The sequence below is a fragment of the Lepeophtheirus salmonis genome, chromosome 5 (assembly GCF_016086655.4).
Source record: "Lepeophtheirus salmonis chromosome 5, UVic_Lsal_1.4, whole genome shotgun sequence".
Lineage (NCBI taxonomy): Eukaryota > Metazoa > Arthropoda > Copepoda > Siphonostomatoida > Caligidae > Lepeophtheirus > Lepeophtheirus salmonis.
Window position 1 is genome coordinate 71,797,870 of NC_052135.2, and position 27,399 is coordinate 71,825,268.

At 28.2% G+C, this 27,399-nt stretch overlaps 2 protein-coding genes across 2 annotated transcripts in view; both read left to right on the forward strand.

Annotated features, from left to right (window-relative positions):
- The window catches only part of LOC121118885 (uncharacterized), a 28,175-nt gene extending 8,935 nt beyond the window's left edge, over positions 1-19,240 (forward strand). The window contains exons 3-6 of the mRNA XM_040713479.2: positions 16,427-16,648; positions 16,712-16,999; positions 18,444-18,693; positions 18,782-19,240. Of these exons, the coding sequence (XP_040569413.1) occupies positions 16,427-16,648; positions 16,712-16,999; positions 18,444-18,693; positions 18,782-19,044 (1,023 nt within the window). The 3' untranslated portion in view covers positions 19,045-19,240. The remainder of the gene's footprint in view (positions 1-16,426; positions 16,649-16,711; positions 17,000-18,443; positions 18,694-18,781) is intronic.
- Positions 19,241-23,994: 4,754 nt separating this feature from the next.
- Positions 23,995-27,399, forward strand: part of LOC121117622 (uncharacterized) — a 161,736-nt gene continuing 158,331 nt past the window's right edge. Inside the window, exon 1 of the mRNA XM_071888944.1 lies at positions 23,995-24,393. Within this exon, the coding sequence (XP_071745045.1) occupies positions 24,281-24,393 (113 nt within the window). The 5' untranslated portion in view covers positions 23,995-24,280. The remainder of the gene's footprint in view (positions 24,394-27,399) is intronic.

Genomic DNA, 27,399 nt, shown 5'->3' on the forward strand with positions numbered 1-27,399 from the left:
CTATCCATCTTCATAATTTCCTTCTATAGTAACGGTCAAGGCGAAAACCTGCGCACATTAAATTCAATATATTCATTCATCCCAAGTGTGTTGTCCATTGAGCAGCGTCGTTGTTTTCTTTCTATATTTATCTTTATCAAAATCATTTCACATTTATTTCCAATCAATGAGAAAAATTATTGTTTTTGTCCTCCGAAAACCCAATTTTACTAAATATCTGCAATAAACAGGATTTAATGAAACACTGGTTGCCTCAAAATGGGGTGATTCCACATTACTATTTACATAAGTATTAAAAAATGGTCGTTTTTCAAACATAAGAAATATCTGCATATGGTTAACTTTTCATTTGAAAAAGAGCTGTTTCCTTTATTCAGATGTGACTGTTTATACAGTGTGCGTGAGCAAAAAATTTAAACTTGACAAGAACATAATTTGAGAAAAATAAGTGAGACAACTCTTATACTATTTCCGATTTATAAACCAAACTAGTCACTATATTTTCTATACAAAATGTGATCCTCCATCAGTAACCATAGCCTCCAAACGAGGCATGTAAGCCTTGCAAATATTGACAACATAATCATCCGGCATGTTGATCTTCTCAATCTCCAAAACAGCTTTGAGGTCGTCCACATTTATATGTGGAGTAGCATAGGCCTTGCCCTCCACGAATCCCCATATTCCAATAGAGAACAATCTGGTGAGGAAGAATGCCACACTGATGCTGTTCAGAAACTCTGGAGATTATCTGTTTGCCACGTCTGTGGCTCCTTTATCTTCATGCTGGGGGCGTCATTCTATTACCACACATAGAATATCCAAGCATTATTAGTATCAACCCATGGCTTTAATATTTTTGTCAATCCTCTTTTTACTCTCTTGGGTGTGGACAAGATCCAATATCAATTGCCTTTTGGCCTTTTCCATCTTTTTTCGGTCCGATTTTATTTTTGTTTTGTTTTGGGAGGCTCATAAATTTTTTTGAAATTCAGATTAAAGTTTTTGCATAAAACATTGGATATGTCAGTTTATAACTACTTTTTTGAGTAAAACCCTTTTGCTTACACGTACTGTATATTATAATAACGTATGATAATACTAGTTCCTTGAAAACATTAATACAAAGGGTTATTTTTTCCTACACTTATTAAAAAATTAATATTCAAAACGATCTCAAGCTTTCATTAAATTATCATCTTTATATTTTATAATTCTACTTTTGAAATAGTACCACTGAGAGTTAAAATAAAATATTTCAACCCATTCAAAAATTATTAAAAAAGTGCATTTCAGTATAGATATAACTTAGTTTTAATTAGTAGTAATTTCATCCTCTATTCCTTATAATTAGATGTTTAATTAAAAAAGATTAAAATTTTGCCAAGAGAATGAATAAAGGTTAATGAGAACTAAAGCTAACTTCAACAAAAAGTCATAAAAAACTTTTCTTATAGTTTTTTTCCCCCTGTACTTTACACAATCAGACAATTTTAAGAAGTTTTTTAAAGTATTATTTATGTATTTAAGATGTGGGAATTATTCTTTCTCTAAACCTTTCCTCTTCCCAAAAAAAAAAAAAAGAAACAGTGATAAAACAGTTACTAACTATTTAATTTTTTCAAACATTTTCGCCTTGGGTATTAATGAACATAATCTTTAAGATAATGGGTAGTTCTTTTCAACGTTTGTAACTTTCTCTGGCCTCAACTCATCCCCCTATAAACTTTTTTTAATACAAATACACAAAAATGAAGAGTACGTCCGGTACGAATGTTACTCTACCACGTCAGTTGCTGATTATACCTTGTATTCTTTTAATCAGGAACAAAAATGTTGTACTTTTTATGAATAGTAATTGCATTTTAAATGGTAAATTTTACATCGAGTTTTTGGCAAAATTAGGAAACTGTGTTGAACAGGATAGCGATGACCCACTGACAAGGATTTCCCGGAAGACTTTTGTCCCGGAAGCAGCAAAAATTGGCAAAATCTGCGAAAATCCTACTTTTATTGAGAAAATCAAACCAAAAAGTAGAAAATAATCCAAGATAATTGATAAATGCAATAGCTTACTGTATCGATCTCTAGAGGACTTTGTTTCATAACTGCATATACATATTTATGTACATATAAAAGGATTTGATAATAATAATTATTATTTTAGTATAAGAGAAGGATTATAACAAATTTACAAACTTTGAGGGCTGAATGAGTGCTGAATCAACTAAATGACAGTTGATCTACAAAAAAAAATGGTCTCTCATAATGTACGAGACCGAAAAAAATTGGTCCATAAATGGAGACTGAAAAAAAAGTTGGGCCGTAAAGTGAGACCGAATTAAAATTGGTCTACAAATTAAGACAAAAAAAAATCTGTCTACTGTCAGAGACTGCGGTCTGGACCGAAAAATAAGTCCAAATCGGTCTAGAAAAAATCACTTGAGACCAAACTGAAAAAAAATCGGTGCTGCACTGAGTCTCAACACTAGTAAATATAAAAAGAAAAATAAAGAAATCATGTGTAATTGAAAGACGATTAGAGAGGCAAAACTTCGAAGGTCATGTCCACAAAAAAATTACTTATTTGGAGCCACAAAACCTTAGTAATTATTTTAAGGGAAATTTTGAAAAACAATACACACCATAGTATTATGTCATAAGGTTATGACAGTAAGGCTGCTCTTTTACTAAAAAAATTTCAAATGGTCTTGGAAGCTACATTCATTTTGAGTTTTTTTTTAAATTTTTAAATTTCCGGCGGGACAATTTTTATGCATCACTAAGTATATTGTATTGTAAAAATTGAAAAATCACCCTCTCTGTTTATTTTTTAGCCGGCTCACTTTTTGAAATTAGTAATCTGGAGAATGACATTTCTGTTTTTATTATTATTCAACTCCTCAGTTATGAATTTATTTTCTTTTACATCCAATAATATTCAAAATCTGATGGAAGAACTTTCGTGTGTGCGGATAACACACATGATGCAGAGATATAATTGTAATTCAATGTTGGACTCAGAGTAGAATTGATGATCCACATCAGAGTGATTCTTGCCAATGTCATTGTACATTTTCTTCTCCTACCTTGTCACACTAACTGTAGCTGGTGTAATGAAACATTATGATAGCTTAGCTACTCTTCTTCAGAACATTATTTCAATTGTCAGGGCTTCCATATTAATTTTCTGTTTCTTTAAAAATAACAAAATGCACACGATTTTCATTTCTGAATATTATTTGCTCCAATAGACATGTGTCTAAATTAATTAGCCGGGATCACTTTGTTGTTTCTTTGCAAGGAACACAATGATATAATATAATATATTTGACAGTTTTAATTTCAACATTTTGTTGATGCAAAGTTACGACTTTAAATAATGCATTTAAAATAGAATCAATTTAACTCAATAGAAATGGCATTTAAAGAACTGCTCCCATATGAATTTTTTGAATTCATAATTCAATTTAATATGTCAACCATATATTTTTTTTAAAAGTCATTGAAAAATTTAACTATAGCAACAGGGGAGTTTTAAATATTTTTTATAGATTCTAGATCTACTTACGTATCTGTTAAATGTCATATAAATATATATATTTGGTTTCTTTTTAATGTTTTTTATAAGGAAAAACCATTTTATTATGTCAAATTATTTATCAATTATATAAAGATACTGGTTAGAATTATGGTATTGGGGACTTGTTGTCCTTTACACAATGTTCTGTACTTTCACCTTAAACTATATTGGTTTATACTAATTCATCTATGGGAATTTCACCTTATAACCATTTTGCGTCAATGATATTTCCCATTAAAATATAAATTTCCTGAGATTTTTAAGTCGTATTTAATCATTTTTGCTTGAAAATGATGTTCCCTTTTTATTTTTATTCAAAGAATGTAACGCGTAATACAATCAAATGTATTAAATGGTTATTTTCTCTTGAAATAATGATGGAATTATGATCTTTTTTCATAATATGCATGTTTGTCAATCAAGGAGTTTTTTCCAACATGACTAATCCATCCTGTCCAACGATAATTAATAACGGAGTATTGATTAGATTATCTTCCATTTGTATCGTTGTGTTGTTTTTCATATTATTTTTTAATTATTTTGTTTTTGGTTCGAACTTTTTATATAGTGAGATTTTGAAAGTATATATGTGTAAACATTTTGAGTATAATTTTATAAATATTTATGTATATTTTAAGCCGAAATATCCTTGAGGCACAATGCTGTTAGGTAAAATTGTTTTAGGCGAAAGGACTTAGAGCCATTTAAAATTACCCCGTCTCTGTAGTTATCTTATCTATGTCAGATGTAGTAGCACATATTGATTATAAGTAAACATTATAGTATCAAATTTACTCTATATGACCTAGGAGTTTATTTGCAGTCCATTTACATGAAATCCTTCTCTAGAAACGACTGAGAACCAAACCTACGCAAAATGAATTTAGGGTAATAATTTATACAGAGGGGTTTGTCCATTAAGCTACGTCGTTCCATTATTAAAGTTCTTATATAAAAGTAAAGGTGGCTTACCACACGTATCATGCGTGTACACTTAATACATATACAATAATTTATTTATAAGAAATGTGCATATTATAGCCTTCAAACCTCAAGAACTCTTCCTTTCAAAATGAAGAAGTTTTGTTCCTTTAAATGTGTTTTATTGTTAGGAGTGAAAATATCATGACACAATATATTTTAGAAAAATGAATAATGCTTACGTGGCATATTCTTCCCCCAAACAGGAAACGCTTTAAATCACAAAACCTCTTTTTTCAATGGTGAGAGTTGTTGATATTTGAAATTTATAATTTGGAAAATTGTTAGAAATAAATGATGTGTAACCACATGACATATGTATGTGGATACCCACCTTAAGACACAAGTACACATAATTGGCAATATGCTAAAAATTTGCATATACTTTTAAGCACTAAAATATTTAACTGCATTGCGGATTATATTTATATTTTTAAATTACCAAGTGAAATATCTTTTTTGAAAAAACAATAAAAGTGCAAATTTTACAAATACTTTTCACAACTCTGCAAAAAATATATACCCATCACCAATACAATTACATATATAAAAAGCAGAATTATGAGCTTGAAGTAAAAATTTGTGAAAATAAAAGAACTTAGTATTATAAAAAACTTATTCATTTTTGTTAATCCAACTGGATCAAAAATGACCTGAAAGTCTGATTTTCTTTACATGTCTTCATAAAGAAAATTTAAGACTGCATCATTTTTTTCTTTATTTAATAAAATGTCATTAACCCTAATAACCCTTTTGTACATATACTGTATGATAATTTATTAAAGACTAACAAGCACGAACTTGCTATCTTAAAGATAGCCAATAAAAAGTTAAAAATATTTATTTATATTTAGCTTGTTTTTATGAACTAAAACGATCTACTATAATTAAATAATAGGTTAATTTATATTGTCAAATCTCCTTAAATACATCATTTTTTTTTCTGTCCATTTGATGTTAATATATTCAAATCTGTACCCCCTTTTGAAACTCTTGAAAATGCAACATATAAAATACAACGTGTTTAAATACTGATTTTGGTGAATATAAAGCAATTTATTCAAATGCTTGACTTTGTGACATATTTATTTATTGTCATTGTTAATTCACCATGTTCCTTCTTCAACCATAATGAAGATAGAAGATACATACTAATATTAACATGCTAGTGTTATTCATAATTACCTTTTTTAATTCACGTTAAGTTCTACGTTCTCCCTTATTCTACAATCAATATCAACTATGGAGTAGTGGAAAAACTGACACAAGAGGAGAGTCTATAGAAAACATAATTGATGAAAACAATCTGACTGTTATAAATTTGGGAAACGAGCCTACGTTTATCCCCCAACGAGCCAGTTCAACCACCGAGATCACAATTGTGAATCAAACTGCCTTCAACAAGTTCGAAATAACAGGTAGCATGTAGATCTTAGACCATCAATGTCTAACCATAGATATATAGCTTTTGAATTAGATACATGCAAATTTATGAGCAATCAAGAAATTTTAGAAAAGCTAACTGGGACATCTTCAGGTCCTACATAGAATCAGCGTCATTACCAGTTATGTGTTCAAACCCAAATGCTGTTAATGATTGCGCTGAATTGCTTAACAAGGCTATCAACATGGCATTAGATATTAGGTGTCCAAAAAGAAAAACAATCATAGTAAAATCAGTTCCCTGATAAACCAAACATCTTGCCAGCCTAAGGTATAAACTCAGGAAACTACGATCCAAAGCGTCATCGTAGTTCCCACAGAGATGAATAGCTTGTCACAAAGAATGATTATCACTCAATAATAATGGGGTGATAATTATCCAAAAAAATATATATATGTTATATTTTTTTTTTTTAAATGTACTCAATTATAGATTAAAAATAAAAGTTCATTTAAGGTTGATATTAGAAGGATTTTTATTCATTTTTTATTATTAAACAATAATGTATGTAGAAGCTGTTTTTGAATCAACTATTTAGAAAATCAAAAGGAAATCAAATCTATTCAAAGTCAGTTAGTGAAATACATAAAAATATCTTTGAGTTGTCAAAAATATTTGAATTGAGTATATATAAAATGGTACATTTTTTAAAAATGAGTGAAAAAAGATTTACAAAACCTTGTAAACATGTTTTGTTAACATTATTTGTTTGCCTATAATTGCATATATAAAATAATTAATGAATTTATTTATCAATCTCTTTAGTCTACGTTTTGCTGCCCTACCATGTACATTCTCCACTTTGAGGGCCTACACAATCAAGTTTTATAAGACTAAAAGCCTTTTCTTTAATTGGAATTAATGAAAAAGATGAAGATACTTAAATGTCAAAATGTGACTGACAAATGAAAAGGCTTAAAACTTTACTGTCCATCAAAATCAATCTCTCTAACCTATTTATTAACTAAAAAAAAGTGATAAAGTAATTAATTGTTTTATTTACATAGTGCCTCTCCGGATTATTTTAACAATTTTTAATACTAGTTTTAAATTTTATTGATATTAAAAATTAAGAACCTTAGAATTATCTCTCATGAAAATAAATTTTATACCGATATAGATCAACATTAATTAAAAAGGAAATGAAATTCTTATTGAGTCTTTTTCTTGATTGCTATTTCCTAAAAACCAGTTATGACATTTTCCAATATCAATTATTATGTATGAGCAGTAAAAAATATAATTTATGTATAATTTTGTTTAATAAAAAAGTGTTTGAAGATCACTATTATGAAATTTTTAGCATTTTAAATGTTTAAAAAGAGAAAAAATACTTAATTAAAGAAAGTACTTTTTACCCAAAAATGTTAAGCAAAAAAAAATTGTTTTTACATGAAGAGTTTTAAAATATTTTCTGTGTAATCCGGTAGCCACGGGAAATTGAACTTCAAACTTGGATAGATCCGGGAATTTTGAAATAAAATTAAAAAAGTAATGCAACTCTTTTAAGGATATAATAAAAATACTTAGCTAGGGTATGGAGTCTAAATCGTGTAGAAAGCCATCGAAGCACAAACTCTAATACGGTTTTGGGTAGCTAACGATCTTGAGCCATTGGACTCAAAGGTGATATGCAAGTTTCCAATTCTTATCTCTGCAGCGCTTTTCAGAGGTGTCTGTCCTTGACGCCCAAAAATATTTGCTCCGATGTAGTCGTCTGAACCAGGATACATTGAGGGATTTTCAAAATCTGAACACATTGAATTTTAAACATCAACAATATATTAATTAACAATAGAATTACATCAAAATTGTTTGTCTGAGCTCCCTTAATCATTAATGTAGACATACTTAGTTGCTATGATAGCTTCCAGGCGGCAGTGACAAGGCATGGCATCGCCTATGGATGATGAATGTAGTTCGTCTGTCATGGTGTTTCCATTCTGGGTGACAGTAGCATTGAGAGCCTTGGTGTTTGGATGGTGGCCAGTGTAGCTCTTTCCTTGAAATGTAAACAAAATGTGTTGTCGAAAGGGTTTGCATTGGGACTGTAGTGTGAATGTCAAAAAGAGATCAAAAAAATCTTGCAACGGACGAGAGGTGTTTCTTTCATTTCTGGTGTCAAAAGTGTCCTCTCCACCTTCAAAAGACTCTTTTCATCCACTTTTTTTTATAGCTATCTGGACTGTGCAAAAAGCCCAAGATCTCTTGCATGGGTTTTCATGGACATAAGGGGACTGACCGAGGGTGTTTTCTTTCACTTCTTGGAGTCAAACTTGAACTTTTTGACAGAGCTATTTTCATCTCCAACATTTTGGACATGCTGGCGGCTTGACCTGGGTCCTGGAGATGACCACTGCGTGAAATGCATGAATGGATATTTGTTAATCACGTTGAAGAGTCAATTTCACGACTATTACGTATGATAGAAGGATAATGTTTTTTTTTTTTTTTTTGTAAAAAAACATTTATGCTTTAAAATATCAAAACTATGAATTACTTTGAAATAGGCAGCTATCATTAATTATTGAATAAGTAAGTGCTCAGATTTCAATTGACCACCTGGTATATTAGACATCACTAGTACATTGCATATGTAAAATGTAATTTCGCCTTTTTACTCTTAGTTAGTTAACGTATACAAATGCAATTAAGTTCAACTTTATTTCACTCATTTAAATAGCTCACAATTTTTCAATTTAGGGTATCACATTAAAAATTTTTGTAACCCATTTAATATCATTAATCAAAACATTAAAGGGGTACTTACTTATATGAATGATTGGTGATGCTAATGACTGCATATATTATTCATTTTGATCTCAAGCATATTGTGTTTAAAAAAAAGTACAGAGCTTCAATAGTAATTATACACTGCATTTTATGGACTTCGTTTAACTCAATGTCTAAAAATAATAATAAATAAAAGCTTCCTTAATAATATTACTAATGATGTAAATTATATCCTAGAAAAACATCTTCAAATATTCTGAATGATTACTAATTCATTAAGAATTGTATGATGCATATAATACTACTGCCAAAAAAAGAAGGGTATAAATTTGAATGGGGTATATGAATACTTTTAAATAATTTAAATGATCTCTTAAAACTGTATTCCTTTAGATAACTCGGCAATACACTGTATTTGTTAGTATGCTTTCAATTTTTATCCTATTTCTCATTATAAAGATTATATTTATGTGAAATAGTTCTTGTTTAGATATGAACTCTGAACAATTTTTCATCAATTTTGGAATAGATGGTGGTGCCCTTATCGGTCTAATGGTTCAAGAAGTTGTATTTCTTGAACCGTTAGAACCAGAACAAACAAAGTTGAACCGAGACCAAAGTCTATTACTTATCGGCTTTGGTTCGTGTGCTTTTGCTCCTTTATATAATACATACAAAAATATAATATATTTTCCAATAAAAAATAAGCTTCAATCAACAAGTCAATTTTCTGAGATTTTTTTTTTTTTTGTGCAATTACTGTTTTTTGTAATTATATTTTTACGTCACCAGTGTCATCAAGTTGAATCTGATTTCCAAAAGAGATAAAGACTTCTTATGGATCTGGGGTAGTGGTTTTAAACACCAGACGATGTAAAGAAAAGATGAAGAAGTGGGTTAGATTATGGATCCTGGTCCGCTACTAAGTTTGTCGGATCCTATAATATGATAACAGCACTATTTCTAAAGGAATGTTTTTCCAAACATTATTATGCCAAAGCCCCCATTCACTAATACATCTTTATCTGGGGCCCTATTTTTACGTAACATATGTACCACGAGTACGCGCCTGTTGTCTGAAAGCAATCCTTAATTCGCCATCTTCATGCGCCTCCCACCCCCTCCAAGCCTCCTATTACGTCTCCCACTTTGAAAACCATTGTGTTAGCCAACCATAGTTTTCGTGGCCTCTGCTGGAACTTGGGGCACTACGAACTCTGCTTATAAGGTAGCTGCGGCCCGGTTTGTATCTAATATTATTTCCTGGGCCACAATTTTGTAGCAACACCCCTTATTTGATGTGCCCGTTACCAAATTGAACTAGTATAAAAATGAACCAAGACCTAATACGCTAAGACCCAGACCAACCTGAGAGACAACTTTCCATATTTTTGAGACCTCAGCATTTGGATGCCTTCCTCTACAGACGTGAACCCCTTTACTCTATATAGGCGTGTCTGGAGGATAGGGTGCATGCTACTTCTCACAGGAGTGGTCCAGTTTCCACAGATTTACATCAAGAAGGCTTTCACTAAGTTCGAGTGGGACTACATGGTCAAAGTCTGCAAAAGATTTAGCTCTAGAATTGAGGCACTTATTAGAGCTGAGGAATGATATATTTAATAAAAGTCGTACAAATCCCAATATTTCGATTATTCTATAAAGTAATTGTCCTTACTAAACTGTTTGTTTAAATTTTACTCTTGAAAAGTTGAAACAATAAAATGTGTACCACACGTTAGAGCCAACCCTGTACATTAAAACCTTTAAATTCGTAATTTTTATTATTATTATTATTTTTTGATTGAGGGTTTTAATGGGTTGGAAAAAATGGCATCTCAATAAGAAATATATCTTTTAACATTTTAAGGGACAGTGGTGCAATACTTCTCTTGCGGACGTTTGAAAAATGATCCCACATATTTTTAAGCAATACAGTGAATTAAATTTGCTTTACAAAATTATTTTGAAATTTGAAAAAAAAAAAAAAATCCCGTATGAATATTATAAATATCTTTTAATAAAATAATAATTACGAATTAGAACAACATTGGTATATCAATTACATTCGCGGGTGGCTGATATGAAAAATGTTCTTACCCAATTTTTGAAAATTATGAATGCCAACCAAATAATGATATTTTTGTCTTTTTCATTAATATATTTACAATTATATTATTTAATTTAATAACAAAATATCAAAAAATGAAGTTCTATATTACCGAGTACATGTTTAAATAAGAGAGAATAGGTGAGTTCGAAAATGATTCTACTACCTGCTGAGGTAGAACAAACTGTTTTATGATAATTAAAAAGATATCACCTAAGAAATTTAGTCTAGACGTATTGTTCTTATCCTATATAAACAAATTTTTTAAAGGCTAGTGTTTAACTTTTAGTAAATTCAAAATCTTTAAGTAAGTTGATTATCTCCTACTTCTAAGAAATTAATGTTAAGGAAAAAAAAATTAAAATAAAAAAATTTATAATCATTTATATTTCTAATTTCCTAAGATTATTTTTGGGTAATTAATTATATAGGCATTTATGAGGGATCTAAAATATTCGAGTAATTAATAGAATTTAACCAAATAGGAAGTTTTATTGAGGAAAACAAATATTCATCTAATAAATGAATAGTTATATTCATTCGCAACATTTTCACAGGATTAACGAAACCTAGGTAATTCATAAAAATACCCGTATTTACTAAAATTTATTTTTAAAGGTTATAAAATGAATATATACTTAATTACATATTTATTTACTGTAAATTAAATGTTTGATACTTTAAGTTTGTTAGTTAGGTAAAATTCAAATTTGAAAAAAAAACCTCAAGATGTGCATATAATCTATTTTTGTATATAGTAGTACAAAAAATTTATACTAGCTTTCATGTTATATGTATATTTCTAGAAAGTTTTGTTAAAGTGTAACAATAAAATACCGGTACAGGAATGTTATTGATAATTTAAAAAAAAAAAACTTCAGTTATAATTTGTGATGTAAATCTTTTTTATACTCGTACAAAGAAAAAAAAGAAACTAGAAAACAACATGGTTACCCTGTCAATTAAAGGAACGTTTTGGAGGATATAAGCTACAATCAGCTGCGAAAAGAAAAATGGGGAAGAATGAAATAAACAAAGACATTGGCAAGAATCATTCCGATGTCGATCCAATCCTACTCTGAATCCAATAATATCATACAATTATAACTCTGCAACGAAATCCCTGTGTTACGTACGTGTTTTTTGAGAACAAACACATTTTCAATCAAGTTTCAAATATAATTGAACCCATTTAGTAAAGAATGTTTACTTCTCAGGAATTGAATAATAATGAAAACTCTTAAAGAATAGACAATTCATTCAGAAATACCAATTCCAAAAAATAGGGCCCTTTAAAAAAATAACATCTTTTACATAACTAGTTATCACTCAATTGTACGTAAATACAGCTCGCTTTTTGAATTAAAAACAGGTGTAGTGCATTTTTTCATGGGGATAAAATATACAGAGTGATGATTATAAGCAATAGCATGGGAAATTCCGTGATGTCACGAGAGTAGACGAGAGAATAAAGATAGTTGAACAAAATATTCGAAACCATATTATTTCCTGCTATAAGCTCCAACAACTTTTTTAAATATTAGACATAATTTACATGCCATTACATCACATAAATCCCCTCATCATTACTACAACCCCATGTATTATTTTAATAATATATATATATATACCTAGGCCCACGTTAATCATACTGATTTGTTTGGCCTAATTGTAGCTCTGAAGAAGCAATTTTCTCAAAATATTGTATTTAAGAAAAATCAATCTATTAATGATCATGTCTCTGATTTATCTTCTGAATCAAGCCATATATTCGCATTACTTAAATCTATTTTGAAATTTTATACAGGCATAAAATTATATGATTTGGGAAAACGTGAAAGTTAGAGAAAAAATTTTAAAATTATTTTGGGAGCAAACTCTCAAATTTTACGTGTAAAAAATTAATAATTATTGATTTTAGAATTGAATGATAGTCTGATGAATTTCCCCAATCCCTCTTAAATATTTTGAAAGACTATATAAAATTATATTTAAAAATGAGAAGAAAATGTCAATATACTTTATAAATAATCTGATTATAAAGACGTTATTAACCAATTGACTGCAGCTGGTACGATACAGGGTTGTATCACGGTTTGGTGTTTTACGTATATATATATAATCACATATTAAATACTTCGTCATTATAAAAATTTTGTTATGTTATTTTTTATATTAATAGATTTAGATAGTGAGGCATTCTTATCTTTAAGAAATAATTTTGGATTATATTATACTGTAAAAAGATAATCAATTACAAAATCATATAATACATCCCAAGTGACGGAAATCCAATGGTAAGGTGGAGGGATAATTTAAATAAATTTCCCAATGTTTCCAAGTTAGCTTTACCATTTCTGGCAAGTGCAGAAGGGTGGCAATTTAATCACTTTTTGTGAAAAAGTAAAAAATTGATGGTTCAAATGCATTTATTTTAATATAAAAAATACGATTAACCAAGTTTGAACAATTTTTATGAATATTACATTTTTCTGGGGAAAAAAGTATTTTTGTCTTAATATCATCCGTATACTATACATTACAGGTTTTTAGTGTGAGTAACAAATTTAGATAAGTTAAACTTCTTTAAAAAGTTTTCCATAAATACTTATGAGAAACTATATATTATGTTTCTGAAAGAACGATAAAAATATTTTAATGAAATGTAGCCTTATTACTTATCTGTCGGTTCAACTGTGTATCACAGCCAATGAGCTGGTACAGATATCTACAAAAATTTGCAACTACGTTTTTTTATATTTGGATTAATAAAAAAAGTGCCAATTTTGATGACCTTAACCCTGATGCACTTTTATTATCTTTTTGAGGAAAAACATCTCAATAGCCAAGTTTTATCAGATAAAACAAAAAATTGTGTCTACTAAGAAAATATTGTAAAATATAATATTAATAAAATATTACGTAAATATTTATCTAATTTTTCAAATTTGCTTCAATGTTTTTTTTTATCAAAAGGACTGCATTTGAACCACCAATTTTTTACTTTCTCACAAAAAGTGAATTAATTAGCACCTTATGCTACAGGTACATTTGTATCAAGCCAAATATTTTTTTCGACAGCTGGCAATATTGAGACTGCTAATCGGTTTATTATCGTAAAATGTAGACCAGCTCATCTTTTTGCAAATATATATATTTATATATTAATTAATGAATAATAGTATATCCCGTGTATATTTTATATCAAACTTTAAAGTAATAATTTGTAAAAAAAAAATAGATTATTAATGAATAAAATATCGAAAAAGCTTGAGAAACTACCAAAAAAAACCAATACAATTATAACTTACCAAACAACGCACCATAATAGGTTTACCGCAGTTCGTACGGAGCCGTATGTTTAGCGTTCTGTCCCAACCTTACTATTCAGATCTCTAAATTTATATAATTATGACAATACATAATTATTATTACAATACACATTTAGTAAAAATAAAAAGATTTGGCGAGGTATCTATTTTTTTAACATACTTAACTATTACAATTGGAATGTTTTGGTCAACAATTTTTTATTTATTTGAGAACGGCGTCCAATACTCCTTCATATCGTAACTCTATTACGTCTTTTCCTTTATTGTATCACACAACCTATCATCCAAAAAAGAAACAGAAAAAAGGCCCAAATTCTCTGGTACATAGTTAGCCAAATAAGCCAATCATACCAACTGTCATGTAACTCTTATGTACTCCGAGACTATAACTGTCATATTATTTCGTCACCATTTTTAAAATAAATTACCTATTATTAAAATCTACATTTTATTTTATTCGATACAGTATTATAATATTGCTTAGTAATATTTGATTAAAAGAGTAGTTATGATTAGTTATTTGACTATTTCTATAAAGAAATAGTCAAAAAAATTTCTTCATATGAATAATAAAGTAGCCAATAAATATAAAAAATAAAGGATGAGGGGTCAACATGTAATTGTATTCCTGTTCTTTTGGAAGCGGAGCTTAAATATAGAATAACGTATTACTTTGTGTATTTATGAAAAAGAATAAATAATGAAATAGCCATGACGTACCAAGGGAGAACAGGGAATCTACAGCTGACAACAATATACATAGGGTAACGCTTTGGTATGTATTTATATCTATATAATCCCTTTATTTATTGTTAAGGAGGTTTATATTTTTTGTAGTTGAAAATCAAATGGAAAAAACTAATTGACTTTGTACAATACTATATGCTACAATTAATATGTATTTTCCAAGAAGACACCATTTTTAAACTGAAATAAAAAGTGTTTGATTAAGAAAACCTTTGTAGACTAAGTTTCATTTATCTGGGAGAGTTGTCGTTTGATTTATAACCACAAAAATTAAACTTTCGTTCACATGGGGTTGAATAAAGGAGACTTGTTCCGTTCTATATTTTAGTAAAACTCACTGTTTGATTCTTAACTATTAAAAGCAGCTGGCTATACGTATTATGAAGTCAAAAAAGGTATTACAAAGGATTTAGGTTTGCACAATTAGTCAAGGGCTTTCATTTAGAATATGTGTCATTTTGTATTCTGTTATAGATACATATTGTCCTAAGATAATCACTTCGATGTATATAAAAATAGCAAATACCATATTTCTTTTCAAATTTTTATTTTCCCTGGTAAAAGTCGAGGTAGAGAGTGAATAAAAAGCTGGTGGTGAGCGTAAAATGTCAATTGTGAAGATTATTTATTTATTATCATTTAAGAGTTCTAACCTAAAATCACTTGGACAAAAAATGATAATATAGTCAAAATACAAATACTTTCGGTATTTCAAAACTTTTTCTTTGACTAAAATATAAAACAAATAAATAAACTCAATTGCACTCTCAGGGGCGTTGGCATCTAAAAAAATTAAGTTGGAGTGCGCTGGTTAAACTTGAAAACATGAAAAAAAGATAAATTTTCATTATTTTTTTCATAAAGAAAATGTTTTTTTTTTGACATTACGTCATCTGTAGTTAAAAAATATTAACACGAACGGACGTTGCAAGTACCGATTTCAAATCAACTTATTTGTGTGCCATTTTAAATACGTTTGTATACCGGTACCACAAGAGTACTAGTATATCGAACAACACTCAAAATGATAACTATAACTTTGATCATCTTGAGTTGTTTTTTTGTGGATGTACCACACAGCTTATAACTAATTAAAATATTAACTTTTGAAAATAATTGTTATGGATAACATTAGATAGTTAATTCAAGATATATTACTTCTGGTTTTTGTATACCTATTTCTCAAGAAATTTATCAAACTATTTAATTAAAGGATATGAAGTGTAAATTTAAAATATAAATTATAGCTTAAAAATACCATAGTTTATAATTTACTATAGTAATTTTGTAATTGACAAAGAGTAATTTAATTTACAACAATATTTATTAAAAAAGGACGAAGTTATTAGTTTTGAATGTGCTTCTTAAAAAACATCTTTGAAGCGTCAGACAATCACGTTAAATGTATCATCGAATTAACATTCATGGCTTATAAAGTTAATAAATCATTGTGAAATCAATTTACTAATTGCTAATCTTGATGTGTTTTCATTTAGACTGGAATTCGACCTCTATCTGATATGAAAGAAACTGACGAAAAAATATTGTTATTCAATGGAGACATCGACAATCAAAATTATTTAGAGAGTGGATCAGAGCTCATGTCCCAAGATATCACAAATAATATGGAAATTTTGACAATTAATAAAACATGCTTGGTTGAGAGTCATGGACTAATTCCAAGAATCGGCTCGGTCGGAGTATATACAAAAGATAAAGTAAGTTTTAAAGTAATTATTTTTTCATATAAAAGTGAAATATTTTATGTTCAATCATTCTAGATTCTGAATTGTGGTGGTTATTCATCGGAGAATTTCTCATATTTAACGACTTGTCTAGCCTTAGACCCTAATAACTCAAGTAACTGGATGAATGCAGCTAGTCTTTCCACTCCACGAGCATATGCGAGCAGTGTTAATATTTTAGAGCGAATTCTAATACTTGGAGGATATGACTCTCATGAGGGGTTTCTTAGCTCTGTTGAAACATATAAAAACGGAACATGGAGCATTTCAAATGAATTGACGATGTTGAAAGGAAAATCACACTTTTGTGCTCTGACTACTATGGTAATAAATTAAATAAGGAAGGCAGATACTTGAAATATGCTGAAACATGGCCCTCTGTTCTGTTGGGAATGAGCCATCCCTCACTTGCTATGGGGGTTTCTGTTTTGGAGCCCCTTAGCAGGCGAGGGATGGCCTCGCTCGCCTCTCTCTCGCCTGCTAGGGGGTTTCTGTTTTGGAATTTTTTGTCCTTTTCGGAACGGGGACTCAACTTGGTATTTTAATCATTTTTTGGTTCTCTAAACACGGATCCCTTGTGTACTATGTTCCGCATAGTTATTTGCTCTCTGCCTCCCTTTGTATATTCGGTTTTCTAGTACAAATATTTACATTCATATATGAAAATTTAAAAAGTTGATACATATATATGTAAAATAAAATAAAAAAAATGTACATTAAAGTAAAATATATCGGAACACAATTACAAATAATTTTTAGAATAGTTTAATATCGAAAATAATAGTTTAAAATGGCATCATGTTATTAAACGTCAGATCGTCCTCCGATTAAAACTCTTGGAGAATATTTGAAAACGTATAATTTATCTATTTTTAAAATTTTAAAAACTTGTCCATATTGCAATTCGATAAACCAATTGCCACAAAGGAATTAATTAGATGTAAAAGATATTGGGTAAGCCAATATTTAATTTAGAACAAGTATTTTTTTTAAATGAATTAATTAAACTAAGCTATTCACCAACTTTACCCACACTATGAATTAAGGAGAGGGCTACAGTCTGAAAAAGAATATAACACTTAATGTTTTTAGACTAAATACTACTTATCTAGTCGAAGAAAAATAAAAACATGTGAGTTGGTGCGCTCCTATGACTGCTAGTGCGAATTCACACTGATTCGCTAACTAATATGCGAAAATTCTGAATAGAAAGGGGATGCACACTAAAATGAGGCTTATCACCTACAATTTTTTTGAATTTTGAAAGATAACGCTTGATAAACCTTTGTTTGATACTGTGTTTGGACCCGATGATTATACATATATATGCAATTTCATTTAAATATATATATATTTATCGGGAACCCAAAGCCGATGGAATTTTGTAACAAGTAACTATAAAGTTGGTATTAAGCAAAATTTTATAAAAATTTAAAACCCCCCGTTTTTTAAATGATAATTATATACAGTAAATATTGGTAATTTTAAGCTCTGTTCCAATTTTTGTTAGTTGATGATATTTTAGGATATACTATCTATTTCCTAAACGTTGTATTTTAATTTAAAATTAGCTGAAAATAGTATTAATTGCATTAAAATTTTTTATCAGTAAATATATATTTCGATGAAATTGCACTTAAATATTTTAATTAAGTTTATATATAATAACAAAAAAAAGTCAAGCTTGTTTGAAGCGTTGTATAACTAATTTATATTTGCCATACTTATAATTCCATAAAATTATAACTTTGACTGATTTTTTTAATAGAAAAATGAAATCGTTATTGCGGGTGGATGGAATGGTCAATATTTAAAAGAGATTGATCTTCTAAAATTCAATGAAAATGGAACTGTTACCGATAAATGGATCACCTTTCCAGTATTAATGAAGGAGCCACGATCCGATGCGGCCTGTGTGGAAACTCAAATTGGATGGGAAAGAGGAATTCTAATAGCTGGAGGTTACGACCGAATGAACACATGGAAAGGATCTATAGAGTTTTATAGCTATGACGAGGGTAAAATATTTACATAAAAAGTTACTGATTACTGAGTAGTCTAAATATTGAGTATGTTATTTAAAAATTAATTTAATCCAATTGTTAGGAAAATGGAAGGATCTTGATATCCTACCAATGTTATCCACACCTCGTCACTATCATGGAATGTCTATATTAAACTCTATACCAATCATTTTTGGTGGTTGGAACAATGGAGCACTTAGTAGCATTGAGTTTCTTGATGGAAAATCGGACAAAAGTATGAATACAGTCACTTGGAGATCACGATCTGATTTAAATTTAACAATAAGACGTGAAAAATTTGGATATACTAAAATTCCATCCATATTCAAAGATTTAAAATGTTAATTACATTTTTTATATTTGTCTATCATAATAAAAAGTTGGTATTACAAATGATTTAAATTGATTTTATAATTAAAAATACAATAAAATAATTAATACAATTTATTTTTAATATTCCAATCATTGCTCAAATTAAAGTTCATCTAATTAAGTATATGTGCACAATAAAATATAGCTATTACACCAACTTAGAACTCCATTTACACAAAGTAGAATTCCTTTTCTGATAGTAATCATAAATCGAACCCATGCATACTCAGTTCAAAACAAGAAACTTTATTCAGCGCGTTGTCCACCCACTGATTTATATAAACGCTTCTTGTTCATTCAAATGTAGAATATAATGTTTTACATGCATACAATATTGTCCTAAAAAGTGCTTAATTTTATACAATTTAAAATTATTTATTGTAAAAGGTTTTTTATGGCGATTGTAGAGCTATATCTATCTAAAGACTTTACAAGGTTATATTTTATTCATTTGAAAAAAAAAAAATTTTTTTTTGAAGAATCTATCCATACATAAAAAGGAAAATTAAATTGGATTTTTTAAGATATTAATGTTGATAGATATTGCTTGTTTTCCTTTTTTTTTTTTGCATACTACGTTAATATGTTGATGATATTTCTATTTATTGATAGTATTTATATGTAAATTGGAAGTAGAGAAGTGAAAAAAAAAGATAGGGCACTCGAATTGTTCTTTTTTGTTACTTTATAATAGTTAATATTTATTTGATGGGGCAAACTATAACTAATAACTTGTAGATACAATTTAATATTTGAAGTAAAGATATAACGAAAAAAAAGAAAGAGAAAATGCATTATCAGTAAAACAAAACGAAAAAATTTACATTTCTTTGGAAGTTTAACTAATTTCTTCCTTTTTGATTAAAAATGACAAAAATTATAGCTTGTTGTAAAGTGAAGACATATTTCTTTTTAATAAAAAAAGAATATGTTAAATTACTATTACAACAGTGACTTTCAAAAAAAATTAGAAAAAATTTATATGTATATATCAAGTAATCATTTTAGATATATTGATCTAGTCAATCAAAGACCAAGTAAATAATACGTGTCTCTGACTAATAATAAAGGTTAAGTCAACCAGAATAGGATATGCCTTCCCATGTTCATACGCAACAACAACAAATAAATCCACTAATAGAAATGCATCCAACAATTCATGCAACCACAACCTCAAGGCAATTAGTCGGTTTTCTAACGCTAGAAAATTAGTTGAATGCCTACATTATGATAAATCGTCACAAACTACAGGAAACAAATCTTAAAATAATTAAAGCATTAAGAATACTTTCTTGCAATTTTAAATCAAAGGGAACTCAATTCAAATGTGCCCTTTAGTATATTAATCAAAAGTATGCTTCAAATAGATATATGCAAAATCCTCCAAATCTAAGTCAAACCGAATTAAGGAATGATTATCTCCCCTAACACAGTACTTAAATACCTCTAAACAATAGATGAGCTTCGCTGAAGAATTTATACAAATGTTACAATCAAGAAGCAAACGTTGTTGTCACGAGAAATGTTCAATCTAGAATGAAATTTTGTAAAAATGTGTATATTACCTTTGACTCCGTCTCTTAATTAATAAATTTTATATTTAAATTTTTTAAGAATCACAGGAACACATTCGTGAGAGATCCTACAATAATAAAATTCTTCCCATTTCCACCAATGGTTGCATTTACACAATTAAGAAATCTATTATCTGTTAGACTAAAGTTCCAGAATCCAGGTCAAATGTGGGGCTCAAAAAGTAAACAAAATGGACCAATGCTATTGCTGCCTATTTCGGTATATTAACAAAGAAGTATGAGCTACTTAATAAAAAACTATTGTAAATATTAGTCATTTGGTCGACTTTGATACATCTGGAGTAATATATTGCATTACTTGCTCAAAGCCCAACTGTGGAGTCACACATATAGGCAAAACAGAAAGAAGATTAAAAGACAGAGTGACAGAACATGTAGATTATATTAAGAGAGAAGAATAAGCTCATCGGTGTCCACAAGATAAACTATATGAAATTACAAATAATAGAATAAGTGACCCCAAAAACAGAAGTGATGAGATTTACCAGAGAGGGAGGGTGGATTCGGAAATTCACCACAAAGAGAGGAGGACTCAATAGGAAATCGTGAGGAATCAACGTTCACTATTATTTCCCAGTTTCCTTCTTATCAAATTAAAATAATTAATTACCAGATTGTATGTGTTTTTTTATGTAGTTACGATTGAAAAGGCTCTCAAAAAGGAGTCAAATATATTTTTATATAATGAAAAAATTGTTTTTTTTTCTCCTAAGACAACCTAAAAGAATTATTGGCTGTCTTACTCAAAAAATAAATCTCTAATAAATTTTATCTTTACATAATTCAGTTATGAATAAATGTTATATATATAAATATTCACTCATAGTTTTTGAAATGTTGCAGAGATTTTATGTGATACACATCATTTTTTTTACAAGATAAAAGCCTTCAGGCACACACTCTTTCAATCCAGAGGCAAAAATCTTTTGACAACTGATTTAATTACTTTATGTATACATTTTGAATCGATTTTAACCCTTGGTTACATTCCTGGGGTCTTTGGGATTGAAAAAAAAGTTTTATATTTTTTATTCATTGAGTGGTCAGGAATTTACGATAAAAACGTAAATTCATCATAAATTACTTATGTTTTTTTCAATTTTCTTTTTCTTATTTCTTATGAGAGTTACCCAACTTATTCATTATTTTAGTGGATATTTTGTAAAACATAATTACTGAATATGACATTCTATTTGACTTTGGATCACAACATTTTTAAATAAGAAATATAGAAATAAAGATACTACAAAACTTTTTTATTAATAATTAATAAATTAGATTGAATAGACATAGTAAATTATATGTGTCTCGGACCAATAATCAAGATGGTCATAAATGGAGATTCTTAATGGTGTCAAGTTGGTAAAAGCGGAGAGAAGATAAACTATTGCCAATAATTATCTTAAAAAGAAATGTATGTCGTAATTTTTTTTCTTTCTTCTCATTGTTGTGCACCATGCCGACGGTTGACTCATTTTTAGCATCAATTTATCCAAGTGCACAAAACACATTTTTTTATTAATCTTCTACATGTAAAATAAATGAAATACTAAAAAATACTTGTATGAGTTCAGAATATTTCTTTAAAATATAATTTTTGGTTTCAAAATTATTCTTAACAGTAATAATTACAGTCTAAACAAGATATATTTTTTATTATTAGAGTTAAAAATAATATATATATACACTTTACTTTTTTAAATTTGATAAAATATTTATCAATTTTAACGATATTTTTATTCAATAATTATCCATTTCAATGAGTTGGAGCCTGTTACATAAAATAACAGCCTATATTACATTCGAAATAATTATAAAAAAAGCCATAATCACAACAACAACAAAAATAGATTTTTTTCTGTTTCTGGCAAGACATTTCAGGGATATATTAAAAAGGGTTACACTGTGATGAAATTTAATTTCAAAATAAATTAAAGATAGTTTAATAAATTTTGGTGTTTAGAAAATCCTAGTTCAATAAAGAAGGGTGTATGAGCTAGGGTGCCCATCATGTCATAGTAAGATGCTTGGTTATTTTTAGTGATGGGACAATTCCAAAAAAGATAATAATGGCGATTACAGAGCCATAAAGGTAAAAATTCCCAATACTGATTCTTTAATATTTTAAATTATAGTTAAAAAAATACAATTATGGTATCAAGGGCAATCACAAAATTATATATTTATATTTTTTTTTCGGGTGTTTTTGGCAAAAATTAAAAAATTAAATTTGTTTTGTAAAAAAAGTTACAAAATAGAATTTCAAACATTAAATTAAAAAAATATATATTCAAATTACGAATATACAAATTGATATTTATATCACTTTTTCAAAAAACCACAATTACACACAAAAAATACCGAACACTCAAGGAATTCTCAAAAATTATAAACATTTATTGTTGTTCATAAAAAATTTTGAAATTCCTCAGCTCTTTGTGAAAAATTAATTTTTTGAGAAAAATTTCAGTGATCTTGAGCTATTTTCAAAAAAAATTATTTTTTTTTTTGGAAAAACATTCAAAAGTACACAGTTGTCTAAAAAAATGTTAGAAAAACATTCAAAATTAAGCTTTAATCAAAACATGTTTTGAAAAATAATTCAAATTTTAAATTTTTCTCCAAAAAATTTAAAAAGTACACAGTTATTAATAAAAAATTAAACTTATTATAAGAAAAATTAAACTAAATTTTAACTATTCATTTTTTTAATAAAATTTCAATTATTTAATTTTTGTAAAATAAAATTTTAATTATTCAAGTTTTCAAAATAAAATTTCTATTAATTAATTTCTTGAAAATAAAATTTAAATAAGTTAATTTTCTTACAAAAATTCTTTAAATTGGAGGTTGGAGGAATTTTTTTTCTTCATATCTTAGTATAGTAATATATTGTAAAATTGGAATGAACACAAAAATTTTCTATTTTGACTAATTGCCACATCACTCATTATTTCATATGTCTACTTGCCAAATTTCAGACTGATCTGTTTGAATGGAAAAGCGGTCAACAAAAAATATTACCAAGAAGAATAAAAAACTTTTATTTATTGGTTGTAACTAGTCTTATTGTGTTGGTATGATGAAAGATCCCCTTCTTGTAAAGGTAAAAGGTTAATTATTTTGTGTGAAGCGCCTTTCTTAATGGCAGTTCTAAGCTCCACTTTTAATTTAACTCAAAAATAAGCTATGTACTCATGAAGGTATGTACGATATGAAAGCCCTTTTTTGGAAAAAATAATAATATTAATGAAATAGTTAATTTCATAACGCGCGTGTGCTTTTATATTTTTAGAAATATATATACTTATTTGTGTGTGCTTAACTTATAGTAACAAAAATATGTTTATTCGTAGGAGGGAGCTTTTGAAATTATATACATAAAAACCTCCCTTTTTTGCTCCCTTAACTTCATATAGTTTCGAGCCTTAATCCGCGTAGTTCTTCAATGGTTTATACAAATTACTATTATCAAAAAACATAGAAAAATTATTATACTTGACACGAAAATCATCCAAGGGGTATCCCATTCAACAACTAACTCTTTGAAATGTATATTTGAACATATATAATAGAACAGTGTTATGAACAATTATGAACCATGATTCAAGAAAATGAATTTCCTACAAATAAGTGTGTTAAAATTACTTCTATTACTCATCTCATCCATTAGAGCTCAAACAAATTCATCAAAGGAGTGTAAGAAAAAGGCTGGAGATTTGATTATGTAAGTGTATTTATTCATTAGGGTTTATTTTAGACTAATAATAAATGAATATTAAATTAGAATCATGCATTGTTGAAGCAAAAAAAAGCAACATTTATTTGCTCAAGAAACAAACGTAAAATAACTTATAATTTTTTAAATTAAAACTAGGATACTTATTAGTATCTAAAAACACTTTTTTACCTACAATATTCATTTTAACTGTAACAAATGATAATAAAAAATATTTTCTTTAAAATTAATATTAATGAAGATATATCATGCTGAAGTTATTTTGAGTAGGGAGATATTTCAAGTCTCCGTCGAAACAAATGGGTCGGGTTTTCTCACTTAAACAATAGGTATGAGTCTCAGAAAATCAATGGCACTCTGGTATAATACTAAACTATGTATCACATTGGTACTGGAAAAGAATAGAGTTTTTTCCCAGTTATTTAACAACACATAACAGATTTAAGGTGCGATAAAAGAAGGGAAAAAGTCATCTTTATAATAAATATATGAAAGATAATGTATGTAGTATAAAAGTTCATATAGTGAATTTATCTCACGATTGCTTTATTCATATCAACAAGAAGAGTCCTATTTGATCTGTATGCATATATTAATGTGAGTGGCTTTGGTATTTTAGCCTCCACTTAGAAAGGATTTTCTCCTCTCATTTTAAGAGCAATAAACCAATCTGATGCATTGAAACTTATACCAAACCTATTGGCTATGAAACTCTCCACCATAGCTATTAAAGGTATCGCTCAATCACAAAAATATGGATCGACGATCCCACAACTTCTTTGAAGAAACGATATATATACCTAACAATTTAACAACAAAAGTGAAATAATATGTCGATAATGTATCCTAAAATAATTTGTTTAGATTGACAAGAAATGAACTTTATTATTTGGAAAAAATGATTTGTCAATGTCTTTGAATTATTTATTATATTTAAGAATGATTTGGAGACTTTTGCTTGTGAAGGGTATTTAAAAGATTAATTGCAAAAAGAAAAAAAAACTCAGAATAAGGGTAGGCATATTATTAGGCCGAATAATTCACCCGGTGCTTTTTTTTAAATGATAACGTTTGTACTTTTTGGAGTATTTCGCATCTTCAATATTAAATATATGTTCTATTAATATAACACTTTAACACTTTTTAGTAATTGTTACATATCATGCTTTAAGCATCAGTGAACAAATTAATTCTCTTTACTGCTATATGTATATAATAGAAGAGAAACTCATAGTAAAAAATAATTGTAGAAAATAATATTACATATATTTTGTAAGCTGTAGATAAAAGTTTATTAATAAATTAATGTCAAATAAGAAATTAACTATAAAAAAAAACATTTTTACTTCCATTCTAACACATTTTTATACTCATCTTGGTGGTAGATTATTTCTAGAAACCCATAAAAAATATTAGTAAAACTTTTGATAATTAATTCCAAAATTGTATAATAACTCAAAAAGTAACATACCCAAAAATGTAGGTAAGTAGTATACGCATGCTAAATTACGAGTTAACGTATAAAGTGAAGTAGTTTTTTTTATAATACGGAGTTAATAAATACCCTCTAATTTTATTTTTTGAGCTATTTTATTAGACCATCATATAGAAAATAAATTTCTACTTGCATTTGCATTTTCTATATATACACTGGCAAAAAAGTTTAGAAAAAAATGATTTTTTTTTCTAACTATATATGACGTATCATCAGGTTACACAGTAGTTAGACTATTAAAATGAAGAAAAATTATGGTTTAATATGGTTATAAACATTTATTTGTAACAAAAACAAAGTATTTATATTCTAATTTAGCTTCATAAAAAAATCTTTCCATTGCCGTTATAACAGCTTCACAAACTTTTGGCATTCTTGCTGTAAGTTTTTCAAGAATGGCAGGTGTGATATCATACCAAACATTCTTCCAAATGTTCAACAACTTTTTCTTAATTGTGGGCCACTTTTCTCGAGCTTTTTTGTCTAAGAGTTCCTGCAATATCTCTATTTTGTTCAAATCAGGAGATTGGGATGGTCATTGCATAATAGATAAGATGTGTGAGGCTTCTTTCTCTTCCAAGAAGTTTTTGCAGAGCTTGGATTTATGTTTTAGGTTCTTGTTTTGTTGCAAAACAAAATTCCTTCCAATTTATCTTTTTTCGGAAGGAATGGATTGCGTCTTCAGGATGGAATGATAGCTATTCTGAGGAATTTACTTCCAATCTCTTATACTTGCTCAAGAGAAACATAACATATAAAATTCAGCCTGGCCAAAACAGAAGGTTTTTTAGGGACAAATGATTAAATAAATATTTTATGTATCGATTTTTTCGTAATAATTTTAATCGGGCTAAAGTAAAAAATATTGATAAAGTAATAAACATGAAGAAATAATTTTTTTTTCAACCTTTTTCTTGCAAGTGTACACAGGCAATTTTGGGATCAAAACATGAGTATCACCTTCTGTCAACGTCTCATACGTCGAAAAGACATTGAAAACAAATTTTATGGGTGTTTTTTAATTAAAATTAATTTTTAAAAGACAAATTTTGCAAGAATTCACATTTTAATAGTTCAGAAATGTTTTTTAACAAAGATGACATTTTTATAGTAGATCAATATTTCAATTCTTGAACCAAGCCATTTATTTGACAAATTCTGTGAAGTTATCCATGTTTCTGATTGGATAACACGATGTTATTGAGGTGGTCCCCTTCGAATCTAATACAATAAAATATCTCTTCATTAATACTAAGTACAAATGTAGTTTTCTATTTTGTGGTATTCTGTGCTAGTACATTTTTCACAGGGCTAGAAAAAAATGACTATCCCATAGGCTAATTTTAATAAACGATGAGCCTTGTGTATAGATAAATAAGTGAATATTTAATTAGGTTTTATTTATTTACTGCATTTTGAACGAAACAAATTTTTCATTTAGTTTTTAAATTAAATAACATTAAACAAATTAATAAAATAAAATTTTGATTCCAATGCAT